The sequence below is a fragment of the Bacillus rossius genome, chromosome 2 (assembly GCF_032445375.1).
Source record: "Bacillus rossius redtenbacheri isolate Brsri chromosome 2, Brsri_v3, whole genome shotgun sequence".
Lineage (NCBI taxonomy): Eukaryota > Metazoa > Arthropoda > Insecta > Phasmatodea > Bacillidae > Bacillus > Bacillus rossius.
The window spans coordinates 113,206,874-113,220,588 of record NC_086331.1 but is presented as its reverse complement, the minus strand read 5'-3'; the positions used below and the strand labels follow the sequence as shown (position 1 = coordinate 113,220,588).

The 13,715-nt window shown below is 46.5% G+C and overlaps 1 protein-coding gene across 1 annotated transcript in view; it reads left to right on the top strand.

Moving 5' to 3' along the window:
* LOC134528958 (uncharacterized) overlaps positions 1–13,350 on the top strand; it is a 267,148-nt gene extending 253,798 nt beyond the window's left edge. The window contains exons 28-31 of the mRNA XM_063362626.1: positions 5,853–5,957; positions 7,451–7,591; positions 9,412–9,673; positions 13,316–13,350. Coding sequence (XP_063218696.1) covers positions 5,853–5,957; positions 7,451–7,591; positions 9,412–9,673; positions 13,316–13,350 — 543 coding nt within the window. The remainder of the gene's footprint in view (positions 1–5,852; positions 5,958–7,450; positions 7,592–9,411; positions 9,674–13,315) is intronic.
* Positions 13,351–13,715: the final 365 nt, after the last annotated feature.

Below are 13,715 nucleotides of genomic sequence, written 5' to 3'. Positions count from 1 at the left end.
GCGACCCGAGACTATGACTGACCTGCTGGCGTGGGTCCACGCGGCGCAACTCCGGGACCCCGACACCCGGACCCGACTGACAGAGTGTGGGGAGGGGGTGATACCGGGCTGCCGGAGCCTGAACGGGGTGCTCCAGACCAGGGGGGCTCACAGGTCGAGCGGGTGGCGGACCCACGTGCCGCCCGAGGCCAGGCGCTGGGTCCTGAGCTACCTGCATGACCACCCCCTGGCGGGACACCCGGGCGCGGAGCAGACGCTGCGTGAGGTCAGACGGACGTTCCGCTGGCCTGGCGACGCGGCAGAAGTAAGACGCTACGTGCGGGCCTGCCTGCGTTGCCAGGAGCGGAAGTCCAGGCGACCCGACGGCAAGGAGCAGCAGGTCCCACGACGGCCCCGGAATCCCTTCCACACTGTGGCGGTGGATATTATGGGGCCGTATCCTCGCACGTCCCGTGGTCGGCGATTCATTGTTGTGGTCACGGATGTCTTCACCCGCTGGGCGGAGGCGTTCGCAGTACCAAACGTGAAGGCCGGCACCGTGATTGCCCTGCTCGAGCGCGAGTTCTTCCCGCGATACGGGTACCCCGCGGTCCTGCTGACGGACAACGGGGTGCAGTTCACGGGGAGAAGCTGGCGAGTGTCCTGCGCGGGTTGGGGGGTGGAGCATCACACGACGCCCACCTACCATCCGCGCGCGAATCCGACCGAAAGGCGGAATCAGGACATTAAAACTCAGCTGCGCATCCGGTTGGACGAGGACCACACCAAGTGGGACCTGCACCTGCCGACGCTGCTGTTTTGCCTGCGCCGTCGGACGAACGCGGTCACGGGCCATTCCCCCGCTGAACTGGTGCAGGGCCGGAACCTCGCCCTGCCCGGGGAAGCGCGCGCAACCCCCGACTTGCACAACATGACCACGGACGATCTGCGCGAAGACGCCCGACGTCGCCAAGCTGACTACCTGACTAGACGTACGCCGCAGACGCACCAGCCCCCAGCACGACTAGAGCCTGGCCAGCAGGTGTTTGTTAAGTGTCATCACCTGTCGGCTGGCGAGCGGGGCTTTTGCGCCAGTCTGGCTCCTAAGTGGGCGGGGCCACAGGAGATCGTAGACAGACTGGGCACCACCTCGTACCTCGTGCGTCGCGCCGACGGACGGACAACTAAGGTGCACAGGGACGACATTCGACTGATAGGCGACCCGCACGACGAGTACGACCACGACGACAGCGGACCAGTGGACGGTGACGAGGCCGAGGATGACGTCACCGAAGGTGTACTGGCCGACCTCGGCGCCCCTGTGGTGGTACCGCCGGAGCCGGACCTGGGACGTCGACGGGGACACGCCCACCCCAGGTCACTGCGGGGGGTGGGCAGGAACGTTGACAGGGACGACGACACACGGGACAGGACCGATGACAACGTCGCAGTAGGAGTCCTGGTCGACCTCGATGACCCCGTGGTGACGCCACCGGAGCCGGATCAGGGACGTCGACGGGGACACGCCCACCCCAGGTCACTGCGGGGGGTGGGCAGGAACGTTGACAGGGACGACGACACACGGGACAGGACCGATGACAACGTCGCAGTAGGGGTCCTGGTCGACCTCGGTGACCCCGTGGTGACGCCACCGGAGCCGGATCAGGGACGTCGACGAGGACACGCCCACCCCAGGTCACTGCGGGGGGTGGGCAGGAACGTTGACAGGGACGACGACACACGGGACAGGACCGATGACAACGTCGCAGTAGGAGTCCTGGTCGACCTCGGTGACCCCGTGGTGACGCCACCGGAGCCGGATCAGGGACGTCGACGAGGACACGCCCACCCCAAGTCACTGCGGGGGGTTGGCAGGAACGTTGACAGGGACGACGACACCTGGGGCACGACACATGGACGGGCCCCCACGACGACACCGACTCAGCCTCCTACGGGGGGACAGCAAAAGGGGAACGGTGGTTGGCAACTGGCAAGAGGGGGCGGGGAACGGACGCCCGTCAGAAGGGGCGGAAGGGGTCCGCGTGGCGCAAGCATGGCAGAGCTGGAGCGCTTTGTGGACCGGGTGCTCCCGCCTGATGACGTCAGCGCCTACGCCAACGACACTGATGGACCGCTCATCGAGGACGTAACACATGACAACACTGCTCAGGGCGACCTGGTCGACCTGAGTGAACCAGTGGTGACGTTGCCGGAGCCTACCCAGAGACGTGGACGGAGGTACGTCCACTCCTGGGAACGGCGGGTGACGGGGACGGACGTGAGCAAGGACGTGACAGACGGGGTAACGGTCCGGCTCCTCAGTGGGGAGGGCGATGTCGACAGGGCCCAGCAGGTGGTCCTGGACTTGCCTTCCGGGGAGCCGAGGATGACCGCTCACGCGGGGAGGGGACCGGCGTTGCGCCGGTCCACGCGTGAGAAGACGGCCCCCCACTACCTCCGGGACTACGAGTGGGGGAGTCAGCGCAAACCCCGCGACGTAAGACAAACGACCGACGGGGGGTTACGCTGCAGCGTGATGCAGCTCCTGCCCCAGTTTGCCCGACCCGGACGGAATGACGTGACGAGCTCCGACGACCAGACAAGTGGCCGGACGCGGACGCAGCTGCCGGTCTAGGTCGGCGTCGGGGGCCAGGACGGCCTCGGGAGAGGGGGGGCATATGACGACAGTCGTCGTACCCTCCCAGATACAGAGGCCGTACCTGGCCACCGACGCGGGCCTGAGGGGGCCTATTTTCCCCCCCAGTGAACCCCAGTGTGTGCGACGGCCAGGGACGCACCCGCGTGCGCCCTAGCATGCCAACGAGTGTTTTTTCTATGTGACTTTATCTTTTATTTCAGTGTGTATATATTTGTAAACGATTAAGGGATTTGAATGTGTGTAATTAACTTATTTTATTTATTATTCATTGTGCAAGTTCGCTGTGTAATTAATGTCTCGTGTATGTCTTTGTAAATAATTCAATAACTTTTTCTGAAGTGTTTCGCCGTAGTATGTAATTGCAGCCTGGCGCGCCGCGGGACGGAGCTCTCTCCCACGCCGGCCGATTTTCCCCTCCCTCCCCGCCACCCGCGGGCGCCGGCCCGCGGGCGAGCGGGGAGAGGCAGTCGCGTCCTGGTCTCGAGCGGAGACAGACGTGTTCGTTGCTCCGCGAGCCGCGCACGTTGCGCTCGGGATTGAACGTTCGCTCAGTCCGCAGTCGGTCACGGCAGCTGAGCTGCCACCGCGGATCAGCTTAGCATTGTTAACTTACGAGTCATCGGGAGACGTGTCTAGCGGGCAGTTTCTACAACGCGAACGTGGTGCTACGAGTCTCTGAACTTTTCGCCGTCCACGGAACATTACGTAACGGGCCGCGTATGTACAGCGTTCCGTCTTCGGGCCCTTTCTCACTGGGTCAGCCTAGCATTAATAAACTTTACGATTCGCGCCGAAACGTATTTGAGAACCGCCCCGTCATCAGGGAGTCCGTGTCGCCGTGGTAGGGCACTTGTTCCGCGACGGTTCCGCCAGGCTGCGGCAGGACTTTATAAGCGTTAATAAAAGACGGCTCGTGAAATTCGTTAATGCCGTGTTCTGCTTGCGACAACCTACCAACATTCCTCGCAATCACTTCACTCTCCCTCCAGGTCCCGCCTTTCCCGGTCCCGGCCACGTTGGCCTGGACCCACACCTCTCCGACGAGGGCAGTACGGGCATAACAGGACATTTATTTCAACGGGAAAACGGGGACCTGAAGCCGAGGGACGTCAGTATAACTGGTCGTATGGTCGAAGTAATGTTCGGGTATTGTACGTCCTTCTTAGTTTTTGCGGTATGACCTTGAACGTTAACCATACAGAAAAAACAGTCATTAATATGATTTTGTGGCTCACTCCAAACCATTGGAATTGCATTTTTCCACAGTCTCAGTCTCTCGACACATGTACGACATACTTTGTGCGGTGCCCAGTTTTTGTCTTGATCACCAAGCTTTATGCCGAAGTAAGCATAATAGAGATTTATCACAAAAATACCGATGTCTTGTCTTTGCTTAGCAGTTACATAACTACCACAAATATAACATAACACGTTTGGGTTATTTAAACACTTACGGAAACTCATTTCTCAAATATAACCTCACACTACAGTATGTAAACAATGAATTTCTGTTTCCCTTATAAAGCCATCTGAATGTAACAAGTGTTGCTAACTATTCCCTCTTACCAAAATAAAGTTTCCCCTTCGCAATGAAAATTCCCTTTGTAGAATTTACATTCAAATAAAAAACTGAGTTTCCTCAATTTGCAAACAAAAAAAAAACAGTACGTGATAGAAAAAAAACGGATTGCATATCTGGAATCAGCGCAAAAAAAACTTTAAAATAACCTTAGATCAGAGAATCATATAAAATCATGTTGCATCGTGTTCTTGTTTATTTTCAATTGTTTCTTCATTTTATTACCGAATTTTTAACACTTCTGAAAGAGATTTTTAAAGATAAAATCATGTCAATTTTCTAAAACATTGAATACCACTATGTTCTATTGTCATTTAAAACCTACTCCACACATATATTTGAAGAAACTCTTGTATTTTAACAGCTTAAGGGCTCCGCCTACCCGGGCACACGGTGCGCAGAGCTTCAGGAAAAACAACGCGATGTCAAAAATACTCAAGATATCCGAGGGGGGTCTGCTTACGAAAATCATATAAGAGTTCGCGGAGGGCCGAAAAGTACTGTTGATTCCGGTTTCAGTTTTTAAACTGTATTTTTAGAAGATTTAAAATGGCTAAAACGCATGCTTTCAGAGTAATTTTTAGGCGTAAAACAACCAGTACAGATTCTTGAAAGCACTTAAGGGACTTGAATTACACCTTTTTCTTCATTTCTGCGTCATATAATGTTACGGTCACCGCTCAACTTTTACAGTTATCCTGTGATTACGTGAAGACTGCGCGCCAGTTCAGATCCTTGCGCTTAGAGGCGATACCGTGCTGAAGCACCAGCGAGCGTCGCGCTTATCATCCCGCCTCACCAGCACACATACACCCCTGACGAGGCGGGCCCCTTAACAGAAGGTTGATTTATCCTGCGATATAAGTACTTGGGATGGTCCAAGTGTGACTGAACATATTCGCTGTGCTACCTGCTCGCTCCTGCTACCACCCGGTAACTTCCGCTCTTTCTGGAAGGTTCTCGAAGTTTTGCTCTTCTATCCCCGTCTCACTCACAGGCCAATCTTCCGGTACACTGACAGCTGTCAAACAACACGACACAAACACTAACCCCTTTACAAAACACATACATAAAAAAAGGTTCGCACAAGACAATATTTGTTCCTACAACATGCTTAAGTACAGAAATTTCCAGGCATATTTTGAAGTGAAACTTCGTTGCTGAGCGGGCTACAATTATCAAACGTTACGAAAATTCCGATCCCATGAGGGGAATAGTTAGGTACGTGGTGGGGGAACCGGTAGAGGAGGAGACGGCAGGGGAGAGGTAGAAATGACACAGCATACTTTCACACTTGCATACTCGCATAACTGCACACTTGCACACTCGTATAATTGCACACTTGCATACTTGCACATTTGCTTGTTTGCATACTTGCACATTTGCATACTTGCATACTTGCGCAATTTAAGAATTTATCGCCCGCATACTTGCATGTATTTTTTTTTTTTTAGCTGCGGTCTCAGCCAAATATAATAATGTTTCTTATACCTAATAATATAGGCCTAATAAGCAAGAAGTTTCACTTTTATCACGCGTGAACTCCACGCACACTTTTTTGTACAATAAGTATGACCTTATTTTTATATCCGTTTGTGTGCAATTGTGAAGTATTTGTGTACACATGTGTTGCAGATTTACGGAGAGAAGGATGCAGATGGGTTCTATTGGGGCGAATGCAAAGGACGTTTAGGCTACGTACCGCACAACATGGTGGTGGAAGTACAAGAACTGCCTAAGGTACTTCGCAGATACTACAAAAAAAAAAAGAGTTTGTCTAATTATTTCCAAAGAAACTTCACAGTGATATTTCTCACAATCCCACATTTGTCGAAAATTTTATAAATAACCATCGTGAATATAAAATATAAACCTCTTAGGGGCTGGCTAAACAAATAATTAGTTTTATTAGTTAGGTAACTAACTTTTCTTTTCTAACATCAGATGGCAATCTTGTGTGTTGTGTACAATTTTTGTTAACATCAAACCAATACTTTTCTAAAAAATTATTTTAATAATTTATGAACTTGAGAACACTAAGATGTAAATTTGTTTTATTTTCGTATACGTATTTATTTTCTTATTTTTATTTTCAAGAGTTAACATAACATTCTATGAAACGTAGAATTCTGTAATAACAGTGAAGAGATAAGAAATATACGTTTAACTAAAATTTTTCAATAAGAATTATTATTTTTGAAACTTAAACAGCTTTATTGTGCAACGTCGCAAACATTTATAAACATTTAGTTTATGTCAATAAACACGTCTTAATGCAAAAACAAATTATATGGAAACCTGTTTGAATCTGATGTTGAATATAAATAAATATGAAGTATGATAGCCAGGTAAATGAACAGTTTTAAAATAGGTTTTATTTACAACATAGCAGCTAGTCTGAAGTTTTTAATATAGTTTTTTAAATAGCAATTTTTAAAATCTTCGATTGCATCATTGTCTTTTTATCTAGACATATTTCGTTTGGTAATTGCTGTGACTTTATATTCCACAGTCCTTAATAATTTTCGGAGCTGGAGAAAATATTTTTAATTATATTGTCACATGGTTATATTATTTATCGTACATCTAATATTAATCCAGTAGCCATAAAATCATAGCTGAATTGCTAACTTGGATGCGAAGCAAAATATGAATACTGTTATAAATTTTAAACAAGGGACTTAATATCTATTTTATTTTTTTTTTTTACTTCAGAGAGCAGGATTATAAAATTTAAATTAAATTAAATTTAGTTTGATCACTTTCGTTTCAGAAAGTGTCTTTATTAGGCATTTTGCAGATATTTTTATGCTGCTTCCTAGTTCAATTCACTTCTTAATTAATCTCTTTTCGTCGTAAATATACCATATCTTAAATTTTCTAAAAAATTAGTATTTTAATAGTAACAATGTGTTTTTAGTGCCTGTGTGGTCCTGCGATATTATAATTAGTAAGAGTTTTTACAACGTGTATATGTGACACTATTTGTTTATGACCTACCTATTTGAGAACATTACAAACACACAAAAAAAACACAAAAGATCCTACGAGCAATGACAACTACAAAAGCGCCTTTACTTTATTCGTGAAGTTTAAATTAATTAAATGTTATGAAATAAGAAATAACTGGTCGTACATCTCACACGACTGATGGGGGAGAATTGAGAAACGTCGCCACGTGGTAGCGAAATGATGGTGCGTAATGTGGTATTGTTGTGTCACGTGTGTTCCAGAACAGCGGAGAAACGGGCAGAGGCCAACACTCTCACTCCAGGGACCGATGGGGCGACATCTACGCCAACATGCCTGTCAGGAAGATGATCGCGTTATACGACTATGACCCGCAAGAGCTGTCGCCCAATGTGGACGCTGAGGTAATATTTGCATTCCCTCAAGAACTTTCCATCCAATTCGTTTGGAATTATTCTTTACTGTTGTAAGCAACTTTAGATTTCTCAAACAAAACCAATTGAATAATAATGTGCGAAACTTAATACGAATAAACAATTTGGAAAATATTGAAAGCAGGCAATAGATCTGGACTTATTTAGCGTCTGTTACTCATGCATTATGTTAGTTACGCCTGTAGAGTATGCAATTATTCGTCAATAATGTATTTGTCATCGGCAAACGTGTTCAAGCCTTGACGGCTATATTTAACTCTATTCTGAGAAACCTAGCGATTTTGACCTTAATAACGTTGCTGTGTCCGACATTTTATTTTCTGTCGCCATCTCGATTAAGCCCTAATATCGCTCACCATCTTGTTTTACTTACAGTCTGCCAGAATGCGCAGTAGTTGACTGAAATCTGTTCTACCACCTAATTTTCACTTGTTGTCTGCTAGAGTATGCTAGTTTGGGCTGCGATGCTAGACTACCCATCTTTACTCTCTTGGTTGTCTACTGTCGTTAATTGTTATTAAAGATAGCCATCTCAGTTCTCATGTAGCCTCGTTGATTGTATATAAGTGTACAAAGGAGCAATTTTTAATTTTTTTTTTTACTTTTGGTTACTGCCAAAAATTGTGAACTTGATCTTGGAGAACACATCTGTGTATCACAATGGTCATCTGGTGAGGCCATCATGTACTATCCATCGATGTAACAAGGTGCTAGTATTTAAACCGTGAACTTGCCAACTCTAGTGCAGTAATACACTACCCCACTGGGAAATTCCCTGTGAGCATAAAGGGAATAGCAGCCTCCAGTAAGCCTATACACCCGCCGTCTTGACATTTAGGCGCCATCTTGGAAGTTCGTAATAATGAAACAACTGTCACATGCATGTTCCCAATTGGATGAAACTAAGCTGCACATTTATCTCAAGTAATGTTGTGAATTTAACACCATATTATTTATACCCAATGGTTAATGAATAATATGCTAAAATACCAACAACAACATGCTTCAAAAAAAGGAGACACGGAGTGTAAACTGACACCCTCGCTGGCTCATAGTTCCTACTTAAACTCTGGGGAAAGACAGTGGTCGCCAAAGAACATGAACAATGAAAGCCAAAGTTTTTTTTTTCACGAAAGCTTGCAAAGTGCTGCTACCTAGCAGTGTTTGATGTACTGATGTACTGATGTACTGATGTGCTGATGTACTGACGTACTGACGTACTGACGTACTAATGTACTGACGTACTGATGTGCTGATGTACTGACGTTCTGATGTACTGATGTACTGATTTACTGATGTACTGACATACTGACTTACTGATGTACTGACGTGCTGATGTGCTGATGTACTGACGTACTGATGTGCTGATTTACTGATTTACTGACGTACTGATGTACTGATGTGCTGATTTACTGATTTACTGATGTACTGACATACTCACGTACTGATGTGCTGATGTGCTGATTTACTGATGTACTGACGTACTGACATACTGATGTGCTAATGTACTGATGCACTGACGTACTGATGTACTGACGTACTGATGTGCTGACGTGCTGATGTACTGATGTACTGACGTACCGATGTACTGATGTGCTGATGTGCTGATTTACTGATGTACTGACGTACTGATGTACTGATGTGCTGACGTGCTGATGTACTGCTGTACTGATGTACTGATGTACTGTGGTACTGATGTACTGTGGTACTGCTGTACTGATGTACTGTGGTACTGCGGCACTGTGTTGGTGGGGAACGGCAGCGTCGCAGGGAGCACGGTGCGTGCGCAGGTGGAGCTGTCCTTCCAGACGGGCAACATCATCTACGTGTACGGCGAGATGGACGACGACGGCTTCTACATGGGCGAGCTGGACGGCGTGCGCGGCCTCGTGCCGTCCAACTTCCTGACGGAGGCGCCCGCCGAGTACGGCGAGGGCGGCCGGGCGGCGAGGGAGCGGGCGCGCGCGGGGCCGCACGGCCACGGGCCAGGGGCGCGCGGGCCTCCGCCGCCGCCGCGGGACGGGCGCGCCGACCCGCGCGACCGCAGGAAAGGTACCGGCCCCGCCTGCACCCTACCTTTCAATATATATACTGTATAGGAGTCGCGAGTGGATAGGATTTACTCTACGTTTATCAGAAGTGTATGATGAGCAGCTTGGGAACTTCATCGCTGCAGTGCGCTGTCGTAACGCCCTGTATCGTCTTAGTTGTTATTTACACATTAGAGCGCAGCACTGTCGCCCGCTGTCAATTCCCCGCACCCCCCAACTATCATTCACTGCAGCTCAAGGTCGTTCAACAGGAGGGGGAAGGGGTGTTTGAAGAGTTCGACACTTGTCCGCTAGGGACCACCACAAGTCGATGCCCTAGAGATGGTGGCGATTGCGGCGGTGAATTAACCAACTACCTCAAAACCGTATTATAAATTTTAACCTGGGCTGGCGACTTCTATACAGTATGTATATTCAAAGACCCTACACACCCTACACACCTCACACTTGCCCCGGGAGTTGCGCGCGTGTCCCGTCAAAGAGCTGAGCAACCTCCCATGAATAGGGACACCTGTATTTCGCGAATACATTTCGTGTCAAGGTATTTCACAAAATACTGTAGCTTTTCTGCTGTGGTTATTGGCTGAGGTCGGTGAGAGGTGTCGTCCCGCTCTTGACGGGTCCAATGAGAATGTGGTCACCGTACTGCTGCACCCTCACAATTTGCCATGACTCTTAGAAAAAGCTACAGTGTTTTGTGAAATACCTTGACATGAAATGAAATCGCGAAATACAGGTGTCCCTACTCATGAATAGGGACCGGGAAAAATTCGCGGGTTCAACGCCCTGCAGGACGAACTCCACAGTTCTGCGTAATCTCGGTCAAATGCCACCCACTCGTTGGCTGCTGCCTTGAGAGACGTCCCAACGTAGCAGCCTTTCGTGTAAAGCTTTGGTTTGGTGTTTCTAATTGGCCCAGGGTCATCCAGGTGAGTTTCGAGCCAATAGCAGAGGCAGAACTGAGTTATGACTGTTTGTGTTTTAGCCTACCGCGAAAATGAATTCGCGAATTTTTTTCCGGTCTCTACTTATAAAGGCTCTGCGCATGCGCCAACCCCGGGAGGGGAGGCTAGAAGCAAAGCACATCACAACAGGGGGGTTGGTAAAAGGAGGGAGGGAGAGGCCGTTTACGCCCCGGCGCGCTGTTTGAAAGTAGCGGGACCTGACCGCTGCACAATCACTGTCCTTTTAGAATTTGAATTTTGCAACTTGCCATGTACAAAACCGTTCTTAATTCATGCAAACTAGATAAAAACCAATTATTTCGTAGAAATTTTTTTAAATGTATTTTATTGGTTTTTGAATCACAGTATTTTATCAGGTTTAGCACCACAGTAAAAAAAGAAAAAAGCAACGGGGGTGATAATTAGGAAAAAAAAATTCGTTTCTAGTAAAATCGTAGGTTTGAAGGAACACACGAATAGAATTTTCTGAATTTTGAAGCACTCCATAGTGTGTTTCTTGACATCTGAAACAAATAAGCTTAGCGGGATTTTTTTTTACTTCTAATAATTACAATTTTAAATTGTAAGTTAGGTTATTAACTAGCTGAAATAAAGTTAACCAAACACAATAAATAAACAAATATTGTGTGTAGCCTGCAAATATAGACTCTGGATGCATGCCGGACGGCTTCCCTTTGGTAATTTTCTCAAGTACCTTTTGGTTTTTAAAGTGTACAAAATGTATTCCAGGATAGTTTCGCTGTCATAAAGTTTCATTTAGCCCACCAAAACGCTTGGTACGTCCCTCGATGATCATAAAAATGACTGTATCCGAGTTAATGGCGACAGATGAGGTTGAGCCATCTGGACGAAATCAACGAAAAAGTGAGCGTAATTCGGGCAACAGAACGGCAACGGATAGGACACCAAAATCCATTGCTCTAAAAAAAAAAGGGACTAGTCATGTCCAATCGTGCACTAGGAATATGTTTAGCGTACAGGTGTAGCATATTCAACACCTAAACCCTTATTTTTGTGTCTTGGAATATCGGCCTGAGACCTGTTTTTTTAAAGTAGTTTCCGGCCCACCCGCTAGATAGTAGCTTTCATAATATATTACTAACATAGCTATATTGATGGTGAGAAGTAATGCATAAGCTACTATCAAGCAAACAAACCAGCGAGGATTAATCCACTTTATTTTGGTAGCCACATAATTTGTAATGTGGCATACCAGAAATTTTGCATCTCCAACTTATTTGTATAGAACATGCTTCTTTTATCACAAAACACCTCTAGGTGTTTCTCGCATAGTTAAAATCTCGGTTGCCAAGCAATTATTTGTCAAGTAGATAAATTAACATATAAAACCTACGGTCTTTAAATGATTCATGCAATGGAGAATTTTGATTTCACGGTTTTTTGGACAAATGCCATTGCAGTTTTGCACTGTTTGTCATGAAAAAATTCAGGAATTCAAAATAAATAAATAAAAATATGAAAATAAAAAAAATTCACAGAAAACAAGACTGAATCAGCTGACATCGGACAAGCGGAACCAACGATGAAACTAAACAAGTATTATTGGCAACACAACAACGAGCTGTCGTCATCATCGTTGGTTCCGTTTGTTCAACATCAGCTGATTCATCTTGTTTTCTGTGAATTTTTTGTATCTTCGTATTTTTATTTATTTTTTTAATTTTCTGAAATTTTTCATTACTAAGAGTGTAAAACTGCAATGGCGTATGTCCAAAAAACTGCATTAAATCATAATAAACCTGCCACTTTAGTTTTGAACCTCCCCTCCGAGTTTTTTTTTCCTAGTAGTTATGGGCCCACCCAACAGATAGCGTCACATGTCGTGAAAAACATAGTTCCGCTTTCAATTGTAAGAGTCGCGACTTCTGTATCTCCCTCCTTGTTCTATGCACGCGAGTCCCCTGCCAGTTCCCTTCACCGCCGCACTTACTCCACGGCGCTGCAGTCGACTCGTGACGTCACACAGAGCCCGCACATGGCGAACCAACAAATTAAACGTACCGCCAACTCGGTACAGTTCTAGGGAAGCCCAAGATGTACATCAAGTTCCGTCCCTGCCCGAACACGGCCGAATATTCACCTTCGGCGAACCTCTGGTTTATTTATAAATATATTTATATTTCTCTGTTTATTTTAATGTAGCTATACTAACCTAACTAACCATCCATAGTGTTTTAAAGTGTTTTAATGTAGCTAACCTAACCGACCACTTTTAATGTTTGAATTAATTTTTCCTGCGCAAAAATAAAACAAATCCCGAGGTTGGCCGAAGGTGAATATTCGGGCGTGTTCGGGCAGGGACAGAACTTGATGAACATCTTAGGCTTCTCATAGTTCTATGCCAAGCTAAATAAGTCACACATTTTATAATCGATACAAAAAGGTTACAATCGTTAGTATAAAAATACAATAACTATCAAATTCGTGGAAACCACTATGTACATTTATTCCACAAGATACATTCCTCATGCGCATTTATTAGTAAGTTCAATACGTAAGCCCATGGTTATGGATTGAAATGAATGTGCGCCATCTCCGTGTCTTCTGGTCTCGGTGTGGGGGAGAAACGTAATGCTCAGAGTTCGCTAGTGTTGAGAAATGCCAGAGAGTGGAGGAGTAGCTAGTGGTAAGCAGACTGTGCGGGCGTGTGTGGGCAGCACGTAGGCGGACAATGAGGTTGTTAGCAACTTGAAGGCAAGCGTGTGACGATGAGCTAAGGCAGATCTTATATGTGTGCTGGAGACTGCAATAACTTACGCGACGGTGCACTTGCAAAAAAAATCTAGTGAGTCGCCGAATATTTGTATGATTTTTGATGTGTAACATCTTGGCTCTCTGTTACGCGGCATTTGGTGGGAGTAATACCGTGAATGCGACGGAAGTGAAGAAACGGAAATGCGAAACACCCACGGTGCTGCCATCTGTGGCAAGTGGCGTGGACCAAAGTTCACAAAGACAAAGGGAAACATTTAAGAATTATCTGTTTAGTGAATGTCAACAAGATAGACAGTATTTTAATAAAACTCCTTGTCAAAAATTAGATCATAAATCGGGGTT